The sequence below is a fragment of the Plasmodium falciparum genome (genome assembly GCF_000002765.6).
Source record: "Plasmodium falciparum 3D7 genome assembly, chromosome: 13".
Taxonomy (NCBI): domain Eukaryota; phylum Apicomplexa; class Aconoidasida; order Haemosporida; family Plasmodiidae; genus Plasmodium; species Plasmodium falciparum.
Window position 1 is genome coordinate 2,682,501 of NC_004331.3, and position 18,219 is coordinate 2,700,719.

At 19.2% G+C, this 18,219-nt stretch overlaps 7 protein-coding genes across 7 annotated transcripts in view; 5 read left to right on the top strand and 2 right to left on the bottom strand.

Moving 5' to 3' along the window:
* Positions 1-92, top strand: part of PF3D7_1367100 (U1 small nuclear ribonucleoprotein 70 kDa homolog, putative) — a gene marked incomplete at both ends in the record, with an annotated part of 1,272 nt that extends 1,180 nt beyond the window's left edge. Inside the window, one exon of the mRNA XM_001350346.1 lies at positions 1-92. This exon is cut by the window's left edge and continues 1,180 nt beyond it. Within this exon, the coding sequence (XP_001350382.1) occupies positions 1-92 (92 nt within the window).
* A 988-nt stretch (positions 93-1,080) lies between these two features.
* On the top strand, positions 1,081-2,467 carry PF3D7_1367200 (CLAMP domain-containing protein, putative; the record flags this gene model as incomplete). Its single annotated transcript, XM_002809061.1, has 3 exons — positions 1,081-1,843; positions 1,993-2,234; positions 2,369-2,467. The coding sequence occupies 3 exons, from the start codon at positions 1,081-1,083 to the stop codon at positions 2,465-2,467; spliced, it is 1,104 nt and encodes a 367-aa protein (XP_002809107.1).
* Positions 2,468-2,558: 91 nt separating this feature from the next.
* Positions 2,559-3,831, bottom strand: PF3D7_1367300 (conserved Plasmodium protein, unknown function; the record flags this gene model as incomplete). Its single annotated transcript, XM_001350348.1, has 4 exons — positions 2,559-2,695; positions 2,785-2,875; positions 2,966-3,148; positions 3,235-3,831. 4 exons carry the CDS (start codon positions 3,829-3,831, stop codon positions 2,559-2,561), a joined length of 1,008 nt encoding a protein of 335 aa, XP_001350384.1.
* A 1,229-nt stretch (positions 3,832-5,060) lies between these two features.
* Positions 5,061-8,201, top strand: PF3D7_1367400 (conserved Plasmodium protein, unknown function; the record flags this gene model as incomplete). Its single annotated transcript, XM_001350349.1, has 1 exon — positions 5,061-8,201. The coding sequence occupies one exon, from the start codon at positions 5,061-5,063 to the stop codon at positions 8,199-8,201; it is 3,141 nt and encodes a 1,046-aa protein (XP_001350385.1).
* A 1,374-nt stretch (positions 8,202-9,575) lies between these two features.
* On the top strand, positions 9,576-10,782 carry PF3D7_1367500 (NADH-cytochrome b5 reductase, putative; the record flags this gene model as incomplete). The annotated part of the gene is made up of 2 exons (XM_001350350.1): positions 9,576-10,392; positions 10,511-10,782. 2 exons carry the CDS (start codon positions 9,576-9,578, stop codon positions 10,780-10,782), a joined length of 1,089 nt encoding a protein of 362 aa, XP_001350386.1.
* A 638-nt stretch (positions 10,783-11,420) lies between these two features.
* PF3D7_1367600 (ribosome biogenesis protein MRT4, putative) lies at positions 11,421-12,359 on the bottom strand (the record flags this gene model as incomplete). Its single annotated transcript, XM_001350351.1, has 3 exons — positions 11,421-11,795; positions 11,949-12,039; positions 12,157-12,359. 3 exons carry the CDS (start codon positions 12,357-12,359, stop codon positions 11,421-11,423), a joined length of 669 nt encoding a protein of 222 aa, XP_001350387.1.
* Positions 12,360-13,154: 795 nt separating this feature from the next.
* Positions 13,155-17,381, top strand: PF3D7_1367700 (alanine--tRNA ligase; the record flags this gene model as incomplete). Its single annotated transcript, XM_001350352.1, has 1 exon — positions 13,155-17,381. One exon carries the CDS (start codon positions 13,155-13,157, stop codon positions 17,379-17,381), a length of 4,227 nt encoding a protein of 1,408 aa, XP_001350388.1.
* Between the last annotated feature and the right edge of the window lie 838 nt (positions 17,382-18,219).

The window sequence follows — 18,219 nt, forward strand, 5'->3', positions numbered from 1 at the left end:
ATATACAACATAATGATTATGAGAACAATAGAGAACATAACGAGGGGTTTGTTTATGAATCGATTACTTCCATAGAAGACTGTGATGATTAAATGGGAAATATATATATATATATTTATACATATATATTTATACATATATATTTATACATATATATTTATACATATATATTTATACATATATATTTATACATATATATTTACATATATGTTTACATATTTTTATATCAATATGTGTCTCCAATTATACTTTGGTAAGACATAGATATAATTTTTTTTATAAAAAAAAATATTTTTTTTTTTTTTTTTTTTTGTTCTTATGGAAAATATATTATATCCATATCAAAAGATATATAAAATTGTAACTATTTCTTTTTTTTTATAAATGTTTATATACTTAGAAATATATAATTATATTCAATATATATAATATATATGTTTTATTTATTTTTTTTTTTTTTCATAAGATTTACAAAATTTTATTAATTAAACATTATATTTGCTATTTCATTTTAACACTTTTAAATAAAATATTTTTATATATCATATAAATATGAAAATTAAAAAAAAAAAAAAAAAAAAAAAAAAATATAGGAAAAATGGGATGTTATATCTAAAATTTTGTTGTTCAATAGAATGAAGAATATAAAAAATATAAAATGTAAAATGTAAAATATGTATTATATATATATATATATATATATATATATATTTTTTTTTTTTTTTATGGTGTCTTATAATATAATATCTTTTGAGCATATAGCATAGTATTATGATATTATAAAATTATAATTACATTAGAAATAAAAATATAAAAAATTAAGTAAAATATGTAAAATAAATAATATGTAATAAAATTATGTAATATATACTGGAAATTTTTTTTTTTTTTTTTTGATACTTATATGTGTTCTTATAATAATTTTTGATAGAAAGATAAAATGTATATGTCATAAGACAATATTATATATATTATATATATAAATATATACAATTAGTTAAAGGATTACTATTGATGAGAAAGAAATAGGAACTACGTATATAATATATACATATATATATTTTTTTATATAGACAATAAATGAGTGAAGAGAATAATATTAGAAAGGGACCATCCTTTGTTTTCCACGATATTAAGAAAAAGAGGATGAGAGAAATTATACTTATGTGTAATAAAAAGAAACAAAAGAAGATGCTCTTGAAAAGTTTAAATATTAAATTTATATATGAAGAAAAAAATAAAAAGAGAGTAAAAATACATGTTGATAATTTTTTACCAGTGTCAATAAATAGTGATATGGAAATAATAAAAAAGTATAAAGAGATTTTATATGATGATAATTATTGTAACATATATGATATTAATAAATTAAAAATAGGAAAGATGAAAAAGATTCTTAAAGATTTTTTCTATGATATATTTTTATTTTGTGTAAGTAAAAATTTAACAATAAAAGAGATTTCTACCTTTCTGTCTATAAAGAAATATATTTTTTATAAATTTATATATAAATGTCAGAATATAATAAATCTTTTTTTGGAATATAAACAAATCATGTTATCACATTGTATAAACAGGGTACCTTATTTTATAAAGGTTTTTTCTTTTTCTTCTCTTCATATATTATTAAAATATTCAATTCGTAGCTTCTTTAAAAATTATTCTTTTTATAAATATATTTTTACCCCTAACTATAAAATATGTTTCCTATGTATTCATAAGAATTCTTATTATTCGGAAATAGAAAAGGAAGATACGTCACAAATATGTTTTGATGATGTATCGACATGTCAAGAAATCAATATTTTAGGGTCTGAAGAATATCTAAGGGGTTTGGTTACATGTAAAGGGGAAAATAATAAGGAACACAAAACATTGTTTTGTTTTTTCTACGAGTCGTATGGGATAATATATATATATATATATATATATCTATACATTTGTATTTTTTTTTTTTTTTTTTTTTTTTTTTTTTTTTTTTTTTTGTTATAGCTAGCGTTGGTTTTATTGATAACTACGATGATAAAAATAGGGGAAATAATTTCTTGGAGATTTTTCAAAAGCATATGAACATATTTGATATAAAAAAAGACGATGTACATTTCAAAATAAATAAATATGAGCAAAGAATAGATATAGAAAAAGCGTTTAGTCATATAAAAAATAATATATTACAAAAATATGATGAGAGGAGAAGGGAAAAAAAAAAGGATAACGACAAATTGATAAGAAGAGTAATAAAATAAAAAAAAATATATATTTGTATATATTTTATGTTAATGTTATTATAATGATGCTATTTCATTTGTATATGATACATATGTATAAATAAATAAATGTGTATTTATTTTTTTTTTATTTTTGAAAGGTCCAAAATATGTATGATGATGTAGAGAATAAAATCATGTCTAGTTTAAAAAAAATATTGGATATTACAAATTACGATGAGGAGCGAGAAAAATGTTAAATAAAAATAAAATTGTATATTTTAAATGAAAATAAAGATATATCTTAATGATTATCATTATCATTATATTATTTATTTATTTTTTTTTTTTTTAAGAGTACAATAAAAATCCATCTATATCATTAATTAATTCTTTTTTTCTTTTTTCTATATGGATATCTTTTATGTGATCTTTTACTTGATGAATTTTAATTTTAACGTCTAGAATGGAATTGCTGGGTAAAATAACTTTAAAAGGAAAATAAAAAATAATAAAATAATACATACATACATACATACATACATATGTATATATATATGTGAAACCTTTTTTATACCTCCTTCGTGATGATATTTTGTATAAAAAAAGAAGACGAATAAATATCCTTCCCTCATTTTTAAAAATAATTCTTGGATTTTTTCTTCCAACTAATAAATAAATAAATAATATATATATATATATATATATTATTTATATTTTTTTATATTTCTCCTTTTTCATAAATTACATGTCCTTACCTTGCTTATTTTTATAAGTCTATATTTTCCATATGAAAAATCATCCTGTAGTACCTTTGAATGTATAACCTTTATTTGTGATTGTATAATGACATAACTATTTTGTTTTATTTTTATTTCTTTGCTTATTTTATTTTCGATTATTTTGTAAGGCAATCCTTTTGTAGTAATTATAAAATTTTCCTTAAGCAAAAGACATATATATATATATATATATATATATACATATATATATATTTTTTTTTTTTATTTTTTTTTTTTTTACTTACACTTGATACCAAATACTGAGAGTACATAAAAAAAACCGTTTGAATATTTATATTGTGATTTAAATCTTTTTGTTGTTCCATAATAGCTGTTTTACATATTGGATTTATAGGAAGACATATATATATGTATAAATCATTTTGGTTATTATATGATTTATAAATATATTTTTCTATATTATCTTTAATTATATTTAATGTATATTTACAATTATCTAAAAAGTATTCTGTATATAATGCTATATTATAATAGAAATGTTTATTCCATAAATATGGGTTACATAAATTAATTTCTAATATATCTTCTATTATAATATCGATATATTTTTCTTTTTTTTTTTCTTGTTTTATTATTTGATATAAGAGTTGTATTATTTTTATGCATGTTTTACAACAAGCATATGTCTTATGCGTTTCGTTAATCATATCATATATTTCATTTTTTATTTTAGTTCTTTCTTTATTATCGAAAAGATCCATATCGAATAATTCAGAAACGTAGTCATTTGTTATGGGGATGCATGAGCATATTTGAGGGATCCTTAAAACGAAGTTTAATATAAGAACAAAGGTAGCAACATAAAATATGACTCTATACATAAGTACATAAAATATATATATATTTATATATTTATGTCTTTTTAACCTTAAAAGGTGTTAACCTAATGAATGAATAAAGCAAAATAACCTATTTGTTTTTATAACACATAAATATATATATATATATATATATATATATATATAATATTTTTTTTTTTTTTTTTTTTTGATTGTATAACTTTTATACTATGAAGATTAATTTTTTTATAATAGTCATTATATAAAAAAATATTATAAACTTGATTTTAATGTAAAAAGAATGAGAATAGACCATTAAAGATAATTTAATAAAATGTATATTTATTAAGATGTTCCCTAAAATTTTTAAAACATACCATCTACATATATATATATATATATATATATATTATATGTATTATCATCATATGTTTATTTTTTTAAAGGTCAACAATATATTATACTATAAAAAAAAAAAAAAAAAAAAAGTATACATATGTTTCCTTATTTTTTTCATCTTTATTTTTTTACATATTATAATCACTTAAAAGTTTATTCAATTTTCTAAGATTTTACTTTTAAATGTTTTCATTTATTTTATATTGATAAAAGATATTATTTAAAGATATTTTTGGAAAAAATAAAAAATATAAAAAATAAAATAAAATAGTAATAAATAAATCATATATATATATATATATATATATATATATATAATTTACTATTGATGTAAGCAATACGTAATATTGATATCCTATATTATAACAAATTAATATATAAAAAAATATACGTGCTATAATATGAAGGAAAAAAAAAAAAAAAAAAAAAAAAAAAAAAAAAAACATTATATTTTTTTTAAGAAAAATTTTTATAGAGTTCTTTACAATATTAATATATTGGAAAGAAAATTATTAAAAATAATATATATATATATATATATATATATATATATATATTATATTTATATATAGGATTATTTTTAATATCATATAATTTATTTTATAAATTCATCTTTTTATTTTTATTTTTATTTTTTTTTCCATGTTTATAAAAATGAGAAAAAAAACAAAGTTATTATTATAGATTTGTTGATTTAAAATTAAAGTAATAAAAATAAAACCTTTTTATAATATCATACATAAATAATAAAATAATATATATATATATTTATTTATATATATATATATATATATTTATTTATTTATTTATTTATATTTATGTTGTTGTCATTTTTGTGCTTCATAAAATTATGATGTTATAAATTTATTAAGATGAAAGGATTTAATATAAGTTCAAAAAAGAAGTGGAGTAGTTTTAGCCATAAGGAAAATAATAATAATAATAATAATTTCCATAGATATTATAATAAAAATAATAATAAATCATTTGGTTGGAAAAATACAAAAAAACGTGGAAGTAAGTTTGATGGAACCTATCGAAATGATGATGAAAATGATGTAGAAAGAAGTTATGAAGATATTTATGATTACATTATTAATATTTCTTATATATTAAACGAAAAATATGAAAAATACTTAATATATGAAATGAGAGATGAAAATATAAATAAAGGGAATAAAGCATTTCATCATATTAATTTGGATAATACGTGTTATTATATAGAAGATGATATATGTATATTATTAAAAGTTATTGAAGAAATAAAAAATAATGAAATAAAAATATTTGATCATAGGAAAGGTTCTAAAATTATGGAGAAATTAATATATTATTGTTTTTTTTTATTAAAATATAATGAGAAGAATGTAAAAAATGAAAAGATAAGCATGCAATGTATAGAAGCATATAATAATTTATTAAGAGTGGTTAGTCGATATTTTATGAAATTAACTTTATCTAATTATGGATCACACGTTATACAAAGCTTATTATGTTTATTTCCTTATTTTAATAAATATGAATATATATATATAGACAAATTAATTATACAGAATGTGGAATACAACAAAATGTATGATTACTTCAAAAATATAAGTGACCTTGTGTGTGATCATTTATTTGAGATTATTTTTGATAGATGTGGTACACATGTATTAAGATCTTTTTTATATTCATTAGGAGGATACCTATATATTAACATAAGTAATATAACATTTAGAAAATCGAAGATAAATAAAAATAGAATAAAAAATAAACTTCATAATAATACAAATAGTGAATTGAAATATGTTGATAAAAATTTCCAATCCAATAATTTTTACGAATATATACATAAAATTGTGGAAAGGATATCGAATGAAATTGAAAAACCTAATATATCTTTAAAGTATAAAAATTTGTTATATCAATATGTATATTATGATAAAAACAACAAAAACGAAAACGAAAAGGAAAACAATAATAATAATATTAATAATAATAATAATTGTAGTAATAATTGTAGTAATAATATTATGGAGCAAAATAATACAAAAAATGTTATACCCAATATCGATAAGACTCATAATAATATGAACAATTCAGATAATTTAAAATATATTGCCGAAAGTAATAGCCAACATTTTATATGCCCATTATTATACAATACTTATTCTGTGCCAGCTCTTGTTATATTATTTGAATTGTTAAATGATAAAAATATTGAATGTTCCTCTTTGATTAGTCAGATATTTTTAATAAATAAAACGAAATTATATTATATAGAGAAAACAAAAGAAAAAGATGACGTTGATAATAATATAGTATCGGTACATGTCGAAAGTCCTTTAAAGCAATTATTAGATATATTAATTGTACTAGATAATTCAAGCATCATGATAGAGAAATTATTAAAAATAAAAAATGAAGAAACATTTTATATATTCAATATGTATATCTTAAAAAATGTTAATAAATTGATATGTGAAAATATATATTCTAATATGGTTTTGTGTAATTATTTTACAAATGAATATATTTCTGAAGAAATGTTCGATTTATTAATTAAGAATATACATATTGAACAATTAATTAAATATAAAACTTTTAATATTTTAAAATGTCTTTTCTTTTTGGCACAATGGTATAAAAGGAATTGTAGATATTTATTTAATGAATTAATAAAAAATTTTCATTTGAATGATGAACATAAAAAGGGAAACAGTCGAAAGTTTATGTGGATATGTATTTTATGTATGTGTAATTATGATGATTTACCATCTTTGGTTAGGGATATCTATATAAATAAAGGAGATGATAATTGTACAGACATAAATTCAAAGGAACAAAAGGACATATTATATAATAAAAATAATTTAGGTAAAAATATAAATAATTATAATTTCTATAATTATTTAAAAATCGATATAAATGGTTATTATATTTTATCTTATTTATTATCTTTCCCAAAAGAATCCATAACCAACTTAACAAATTCGTTTAAATATTTTTGTAATTTTATTAAGACGGTTAATATAAATGAGCCCAGTTCCATAGATGTAGAAAATTATCAAAGCTTTATGGAAAATTTCTCAAGAAAAACAGAAGAAGTTATTCCTGTGGATTGTTTTACAAAACATGAAGAGGGTATGCATGTGGATAAGAATGTTCTACATAATAATGATAATATAAAAACAAAAATGAATAATAGCAAACCGTTTTATCGAAAAAATATTCAATTAAGAGGTAATATACTCTTGTATTTTTCATGTGATAAAAATCTTTCTATCCTTTGTGAAAAGATAGTACATACATTCAATTTAGTAAATGAAAAATATTTGAGAAGATTCATTACTTTATTCCAAAACCAATATAACAATATTGCAAAACATTATATTGGAGCTCATACCATTGTAACTTTTTTTAAATTAGGTGATGATAATATAAAAAAAAATATACTAGATAGTCTGATACAAAATGATATTAATGTGTATAATAATTATATTAAAAATTTTATGAAGCTTAAAGAATATCAAAAAACTAAAACGCTTAGTACGAATAATAAAAAATATCTAAAGGCAAAGAAATTGTTTGAAGATATATTAATGTCGAAGGAAAACGGGCAAAATCAAAATGATATTAATCATAAAAAGGAACACGATAAAACTTTTATAGAATTCGAAAGAATCCATAAAATATCCAAACATCTTGATAGTGACCTTAATAGTAATGATAAGGACACTACTATTCCAATATATGATGAACAAAGTAATGATGATCATGATAATAATAATAATAATAATAATATATTAAAAGAAGAAACCAACGATGATGAAGCAAATAAGGAAAATGATCAAACGTATGATAACGTTACAAAGTCTTATAAATCCTCGTCAAATGAAAAGGAAGATATTGTAGACAACGACAATGGTTTTATGAACATCATCACTGATTATATTAAAAATACTAAAACAAAATCTCGAAAAAGGAAAAAAGAAAAGGACCAAATAGATAATGTATTAAAAAGGAAATGAAAAAAAAATAAAATAAAATAAAATAAAATAATATATATATATATATATATATATATTAACTAGTACTATTTTTATTTTTTATATTTATTAAGATATATTTTTTTTTAAATATACATTTATTCATATGTATTATTTGTATTTTTAATTAAAATGAGTTTTGTGCTTATACATGTGTATAAATATATATATGTATATATATATATGTATATATATATGTATATATTTATGTATATATATATGTATATATTTATGTATATATTTATGTATATATTTATGTATATATTTATGTATATATTTATGTATATATCTATTTATTTATTTATTTATTCAAAAAAAAAAAAAAAAATTTTTATATAATTAAATTTTTTTTTGTCAAATTGTTATAAATAAAAATACTTTTGTATATAAATTGAGAGTTGAAAAATTCTAAAGGCGCATGAAGATTATGATACGTTTATATAATATTATTTAATGAAAAAAAAAAAATACATACATAAAAAAAAGACATATATATATATTTCAATTTGTAACATAAAATCGAAATGGGTGTGTGGTAAATATATTAATCCGTTTTGATCTCTGAATAAAAATTATCAAAATAAAATTTCCTTTATGTTAGCTTATAAGTTACACATTAATATATTATTTACTTATATTTTTTTTTATTTTTTTATTTTTTTTTTTTTTGTTGTATAATATTTCCTTTATAATGATAAAGATAAAAACAACCAATTTAATATATGATAAAATTGAAACAAAATTGGTATGTATAAATATATATATATATATATATATATATATAATATATTATTATTATGTTCAATCTTTATATTTTTTTTTGTTATTATTTAAAAGAAATTAGCCCATTCCAACAACATAACTGATTATGAACATAAATAAATTAAAATAAAATAATAAATAAATAATAATAATAATAATAAAGGAGTTATAAAATATATGAATTATATGTACATATAGATAAGTCACAAAATATATAAAACACAATTTAGAGATCATTATATATTTAAGAGAAAAAAAAATATATTATATTTTTCCTAAGGTTTTATATAAAAATATATGAACAGCTCAGGTTAAATTAATTTTGTACAAATATATATTTGTTTTATGAGTAGGAAAGGTAAAATTATTATTTTATTATTTTATTGTTTTATTATTTTATTATTTTTTTTGTTCTTTGGAATTATTTAATTATATATAAAAAATAGTAAATATATATAAGAAATATATAAAGAATTTTTTTTATCTGTAAAGATTTTTTGTTTAGTGTAATTCAATATATATATAATATATATATATATATATATATATATATATATATATATATTTTTTTTTTTTTTTTTTTTTTTATTTAGAATGAAGAGATCATTCAGATCCATGCTTAGATCCATCTTTATGAGAATCCTTTATTTTTTAACATCAAATATTAGTAGCATAATAATTTTTTGTGTGTCGATAAGTTTCTTGGGTTATTTTGGAAAGGAGTTACATAATAACAATAAATTATTTAATTTGTATTCAAAGAAACATGAATATGAAGAATTAGACACAAAAGAAAAAAGTCAAGAAAAGCCTTTTTTGAATGGAAAGAATCAGAGTTTTAAATTATATAAGATAATAAAATTGACACCAACGGTTAAGATATTTATATTTAGTTATCCTGATGAATATGAGTATTTAGGATTAGGTATTTGTAAACATATAAAATTCAATGCATCAAACATTGAAGGGAAAATAAAAGGAAAATGGAATAATAATGATGATAAGGAAAAAAATTTGAAACAGATAAGTCGAAGTTATACCCCAGTATATATTGACAAAAAGAAAAAACATGTTCATTTTATTATTCGTGTTTATTATCCAGATGATGAATATATAGATGGTGGGAAAATGAGTATACAACTAAATAAATTAAATAATAATGATGAGATAGATATAAATGGACCTTTTGGATTACTAGAGTATAAAGGAAACAATGAACTCTTGCATCTTTCAAAATCTGTTAAAATTAAAAAACATATTGTTATGATTGCTGGTGGTACAGGAATGACTCCTTTCTTTCGTTTGATAAATCATTTATTATTAACAAAAGAAAAGGAACTTCCGAGTGATCCTGTTTATATCACCTTTATATATGCTAACAGGAACGAGAATGAAATCTTGTTAAAATCGAGTAATAATAAAAAAAAAAATATATATATGTATGTATATATATATATATATATATATATATATATATATATGTTTATATATATACATCTTTCCAATTTTTTTATTTTTTCATTTTATAGTTTTTGACGATTATGAAAACAGGTTCGAAAATTTCAAGAGGGTATACAGTGTAGACAAATGTTTGAATACTAACCAAATGGGCAATTTTGAAAACATCGGATTTATAAATGAAGAATTATTAAGAAAATATGTTTTGAAATATGAAAAGTTAAATATTGAAGTAAAAAATAAAGATACCTTAATTTTATTATGCGGACCTCCACCAATGACAAGTTCAATTAAATCAATATTGAAGGATCAGATCCACATGGAAAATATTATAGTATTCTAAACTATAGAGACATTCAAAAAAAAAAAAAAAAATACATATAAATATATATATATATATATATATAAATTAAAAAATAATATATAAAATAATAATATATTACCCCATATAATAGAATATATCTTAGTTCATTATTATTCTTAAGAAGGTTCTTATATTTATAATATTATATATTTTATATTATATGACATTTTATTATTATTTGTTTTATTTTATTTTTTTGTTGTTGTTGTCTTTTTATTTTATTTTATTTTATTATTATTTTTTTTTTTTATTACTTATTTTGTTTTAATTTTGTTGTATTTTTCTCTTTTCAGTAGAAATGTTTTTAAAAAATAAACATTTTGTATTGTTCTTCATTTTTATAAAAAAAAAGAAAAAACATACATATATAATATTATATGCATATGGATATATTTTTTTTTTCAAATAATATAATATATATATATATATAATATATATATATATTTATTTATTTAACTTAATTATAAACAAAGTCTTATTTTAATTAAAAAAAAGAAAAAAAATTAAATTTACATAAAAATTAAAAAATATGAAATAAAATGAAAAATATATGTATATATATATATATATATATATATCTTTATGGAAAGAATAAATTTAAAAAATTCTTACATATTTTAATTCATTAATGAAACGAATTTATCGAGATACCAATAACCCAAAACTGTAATGTCAAAAAATGCAATTTTCATATTTAACATTCTTAAGATTTTTGAATTCTCTAAGCTTATAAGTTTATCCTTTTCAGCTAGAACTTTGTTTTCTTTTAAAATAATTTTCTGATCAACAATATCAAAATTTAATTTCCTTTTTTGTAAATCCTTTTGCATAGACACTGGAACATTTAAAACTTCACCACATTTTAATGTTATATCTTGTGGTGAAATATTTCCGTGTTTTATATATTCTTCTGGTTGAAATTCATTAAAAAATTTCAGAACGCTTAATGGGCCATCCTTGGTGATTAAAAGAATACGGTTCCCAATAAGTAGCTAATCAAAGGAAAAAAAAAAAAAAAAAAAAAAAATATATATATGTATAAAAAGATATGTATATATTAATATATGTACATATATTATATATATATATATATATATATATATATATATATATATAAATATATTAAAAATTAAAAAGAATGATACCTCTGATATTTTGCTCATGTTTGGTTTGACTTCATTATTTTCATTGATACCAAGTGCTAATTTCATTAATTTATTCTTTCCAATAAAAAATCTATGAATGAAACATAAAACAAAAAAAAATGAGTCCATGATATTTTTACATATATATAGTGGTCACAAATATGTATACATATATATATATGTTGTTTTATTTTTTTTTCCATTTTACTTTCCGTTTGGTTTAAAATGTTCTATGGCTACTTTGAGATTATTGTTTGAATAAGTTCTAATATCTAATACATAAACATAAACATTTGGTATTTGAATCATTTTTTTTATTTCTAATAATTTCAGGTCTTTCATTTCTTTTTTGTTGACTTTCTTCTTGACTTTGGTCAAGGATATCTTAACATTTCTTTTTGATTTCGGCATCTTAAAATCGGAAATGAAATAAAGTTTACAATATGTTATAAATTAAATAAATAAATAAATATAAATATAAATATATATATAAATATATATATATATATATTTATATATTAATAAATGGTTTCTCTTTCAAAATTTCTATATGTTATAATATATATATATATATATATATATTTTTTTTTTTTTTTTATAGGGTCACGATTTCTTAATGTTTCTTGGGTAATAATTATTAAAAAGAAACATAACAAAAAGTAAATTATATTATTATATATATATATATATATATATATGATGAATTTTTAAAAAGAAAACATAAATTAATAAATTAATTTATTTAAATAACATAAAATTTTTATATAATTTATAGGAGTAAAAAAAAAAAAAAAAAAAAAAAAAAAAAATTATAATTATACATATTCTACATATTTATATTAATATATATGTAAGATTAATATATTATTTTTTTATATAGGTTATATATTTTTTTTTAATTCCACATAAGGAATATGTACAATATAAAAGATATTTTAATTATAAATATTATTAGATTTTTTTTTTTTTTTTCTTGTTTGAATAAAATATATATATATATATATATATATAATATTTTTTTTATATATATGTTATAATTTTTAAATAATGATTGAGTTGTAAAAAATTATACATGTTGACATTTTATAATATTATTATGAAGATATAATTTCTATACTATATATTATAATATATATATATATATATATATATATATATATTTTTTTTTTTTTTAATGTTTGAAATATTTTTTTTTTTAATAAATATATGATTGTTTATTCCTTTTCCTTTTTGATATTCCTTTATTTTTGTTTATATTTGAATATTAAAGAAAGCATTATATTAGGTAATTGTAAGATTATATTAAGTAGGCCCTTTAAAGAAGAGAAGAAGAAGAAAGATATATATTTTTTTTTTAATTCTGGAAAGAATTTATTAAAAAGAAAGAAAAGTACCTTTGATTTGTTGCCTCTGCATTCAAATAAAAGGAGAAGAATAAATTTATTTATTAATAATGATAAAAAAAAAAAAATAAAAAGCAATAGTAATAATAATAATAGTAATAATAATAGTAATAATAACAATAGTAATAATAACAATAGTAATAATAACAATAATAATAGTAGTAGTATAAAAAGAGAATGTGGTGAACCATTTTTTTCTTTTTATTCATATGAAAATATATTAACCGTACATAATAATAAAATATTAAAAGATCAGAATAATAATTATGTCTTGTTACATTTATGTAAGAAAATAAAAAAGAAGTATAAAAAGGAAAAAAATAAAAAAAGGGAATATTGTAATCATTATAAGTTTATGTATTTAAACAGTATAAAAAGAAAAGATATATTTATTAAGTTAAATAAAATTAATAATAAGAGCCATTTTTATAAAGATATACACAAATCAAATAAATGCATTAAGACATTTATATATTCTAGTTCACACAATTTTCATAATTCTAATTATTCTTCTTTGAATGCTTTTAGTTTCAAGTCACTTTTTACAAAAAATACATACAATAGGTCTTTTTTGAATTTTTTGAAATACACCACAAAAAATAACTTAAAAGAGAAAAAGAACATAAAAGATTTCTTTTCATTTAGTATCAAGTTAGGGAAGGATAAAAATATTAACTTGGATAATTTGAAGAAAGGTTACTATAAAGACATTAACACGAACAATAGGAGTAACCATAACAAGCATAATAATAACAAATATAATTATAATAATAATAATTGTAGTAGTAATCATTTTTGTAGTAATCATTTTTGTAGTAATCATTTTTGTAGTAATCATTTTTGTATTAATATGGATATGAATGATAAACTAAATAATAGAAATAATTGGAGTAACACAAATAACCCTAAAGATGATAATATAAAAAATACAAACTGTTCAACCAATGATGAAGGACAAAAAAAATATATGAGTGCAGAAGAAGTCAGAAATAATTTTATTAATTATTTTCATAAAAAAAATCATACTATTATTGAAAGTTCATCTGTTGTGCCATATAATGATAATACTTTATTATTTACTAATGCTGGGATGAATCAGTTTAAAAAGATTTTTTTAGGTAATGCTGACAAGAATAGTGATTTGGGAAAATTAAAAAGAGCCGTAGATACACAGAAATGTATAAGAGCAGGAGGTAAACATAACGATTTGGATGATGTCGGAAAAGATGTATATCATCATACATTTTTTGAGATGTTAGGAAATTGGAGTTTTGGTGATTATTTTAAAGAAGAAAGTATATCGTTTGCATGGGATTTATTAACGAATGTGTATAAAATAAACCCTGATAGATTATATGTTACATACTTTGGTGGAGATGAAAATTTATCTACTTGTCCAGCAGATCATGAAACCAAAAAAATATGGATGAAATATATTAGTGAAGATCGTATATTACCATTTGGTTTAAAAGAGAATTTTTGGGAAATGGCAGAGACAGGTCCTTGTGGGCCATGTTCAGAAATACATTATGATCGTATAGGTAATAGAGATGCATCTAGTTTAGTTAATAAAGATGATCCCAGTGTTCTTGAAATATGGAATATTGTATTTATGCAGTATAATAAAGATGAAAATAAAAATATGAATAAGTTACCATTTCCATGTATCGATACAGGTATGGGTTTAGAACGTATTACATCTATTTTACAAAATGTAGATAGTAATTATGATACTGATCTTTTTCAACCTATATTTAAACAAATTAAAGAATTATTTCCATATTTACCTAATTATGAAGGGAAAATTAATGAGCAAGATGTTGATAAAATTGATACGGCTTATCGAGTTATTAGTGATCATATAAGATGTGTAACCGTTGCCATTAGTGATGGATGCTTACCAAGTAATGAAGGTAGAAATTATGTTATAAGACGAATAATTAGAAGAGCTATTAGATTTGGTAAACAAGTTTTTAATATTAAAAGTAATGTTTTATGGTTTTATAAACTAGTAGATTCTGTATGTTTTATTTTGGGTAATACATTTAAAGATTTACAAAATCCTGACAAAATTAATTTTATTAAAAATACAATTAAACAAGAAGAAATGGTATTTAATAAAACACTAGAAAAAGGGGTAGAACAATTTCATAAAATTATTAAGAAAAATACGAAAAATAATATATTTAGTGGAAAAGATGCTTTTGATTTATATACTTCTTTTGGATTCCCAATAGATTTAATACAAATCATGTGTGAAGAAAAATCTTTCAATTTGGATCTTCAAGAATTTAATGATTTATTTAAAAAACATCAACTTGTATCTGATACTAATAATTTTAAAATAAACAAATTTTTTGATATCCCTGTCGAAAAATCACACGAATTAAAGAATGTTCATAATATTAACCCAACAGTTGATCATTTCAAATATGAATGGAATAATAATTGTGCAAATGATGGTGATAATAAAGATATAAAATTTGAAACGTATGTTCAAGTTATTTATGATGGAAATAATTTTTTAGATAACTTTACATTACCGTCTAATAATGACGAACAAGTTTTGGAAAAAGAGAAATCCATTGAAGAGAATAAAAAAAAATATGCACTCATATTAAAAGAAACAAATTTTTATTACGAAAATGGAGGGCAAATATACGATACGGGTATTATCCAAAATGATAATATGAAATTTCAAGTTTTAAATGTTCAAAAAATTAATGAATATGTATTACATATAGGTGTATTTCTCAAAGGATATGTAAGCAAAAATGATAAGGTTCAAACCATTGTTGATTTTGATAGAAGAAAATTGGTTGCATGTAATCACACGGCCACACATATGCTTAATTTCATGTTGAGAAAAGTATTAACAGAAAAGTATACGAACAGTGGAAAATCATCTAAGACGCATGAAGGAAATAATGAGAAGCATGAAATGAGTGAAAATGACATCAATAGTAATAATAATTATGATAATAACAAGGAGGAAAAAGGATTTTCTATTTTTACTTGTGAACAAAAAGGTTCCTTAGTAGATGATGAAAAATTACGTTTCGATTTTTCATTTATCGAAAATATTAACATTGATGCAATTACCAAAATTGAAAACGAAATTAATAAATTGATTAAGGAAGAATTAAACGTTACTGTCAAAACGATGGATTTAGATGAAAGCAAAAAAATTAAAGGAATCAGAGCAATTTTTGAAGAAGATTATGCCGATAAAGTTAATGTCGTCTTTATTAATAAAGATGTAAATAATATATTAAACAATATGAATATAGACTATACATATCTACATTCAATTGAATTATGTGGTGGTACACATATTGGGAATACAAAATTAATAAGAAAATTCCTTGTTACATCAGAAGAAAGTATTGGAAAAGGAATCTATAGAATTACTGCTGTTACCAATAAAAAAGCTGATGAAATTGAAAAAACATTTAATGACTTATATGATAAATATAAACATGTTCTTCAAGAACCAAATGAAAATAAATTAGCAGATGTTCAAAACTATAAGAGAACATTAAAAGAAAATAAATTTTTACCATATATTAAAAAATATCATATTTTACAAGAGTTAGAGCAAATTGAAAAAACTATTGTTGAAAAAACGAAAAATATGCAAAAGGAACTATTCAATAAAGCAACAAATATAGGAAAGGACTATGCAGTACAAGATAAAAATAACATTCTATTGGATATCAAATTCTTTGATGAAATAAAGGGGAATCAAAAGGTTTTGGAAAAGATTGTTCAATCATATTCAAAAAATAACAAAAATTTGAGTTATTTCTTTATTATTTGTGATGAAAATAATACCTATTGTGTTTTGGAAGTCAAGGAGGCTTTGAAAAATAAAAATGTGCAAGCCGATTTATTTATGAAGGAAATTATGAAATCGGTTCTTGGACATTCCGGAGGAAGTAAAAACAAGGCATTTGGTTCAGTGGAGAAGGATAAAGGAATGGTTATCAAGGAGCATGCCGAAGAAATGTTAAAAAATATTAACAAATAAATAAATAAATAAATATATATATATATATATATATGTATGTATATTTGTGTGTGCTTATTTTTGTTGTATTATATATTTATTTATTTTCCCTTTACATTTAACGTGTATTGTATTGTATTGTATTGTTTTTCATTATATTAATCTCATGAGTTTTTTAATTTACATTTTAAATACTTGTGTATTCTGTTTTTATATAATAATATAAATAATTTTATTTTTCACAATAATAAAAAAATGGTATAAAAAAAAAAAAATATATATATATATATAATAATAATAATTGTCGCTATGATTGTCACTAATGTGATAGGTGTGGGTAAATATCTAATATTATGTAGTTCATTTTTTCTATATAACTTTAAAATTTGAAAAGATCTCTTATTTCCTTAACATGTCATAAAAATGAAAGTATATATATATATATATATTTATAAAGCCATATACATTGTTTAGCTAATTAACATAAACATCACTTGTTTCATTATGATTAGTAATTTAATAGACATGTTATAAGATATCTGTAAATTAGAAATGGAAATATTATAATATTAATAGAAAAAAATATATTTCATTAATAGAAAAAAAAAAAAAAAAAAAAATTTGAACACTATATATGTTGTTTTCATTTGAGGTAATACAGTTTAGTTTTTATAAAAAAAAATTATTGTTAGACAAGCTATATTTTTTTTTTTGGACATAAGTATACATTAACAAAAAAAAAAAAAATTATGTACCGTTCATATTTTTTTTACATTTTGTTTAACTGTTTTTTTTTTTTTTTTTTTTTTTTTTTTATTTATGTACTCTAAGAATTGAGAAATATTAGAATAGTAGCCAT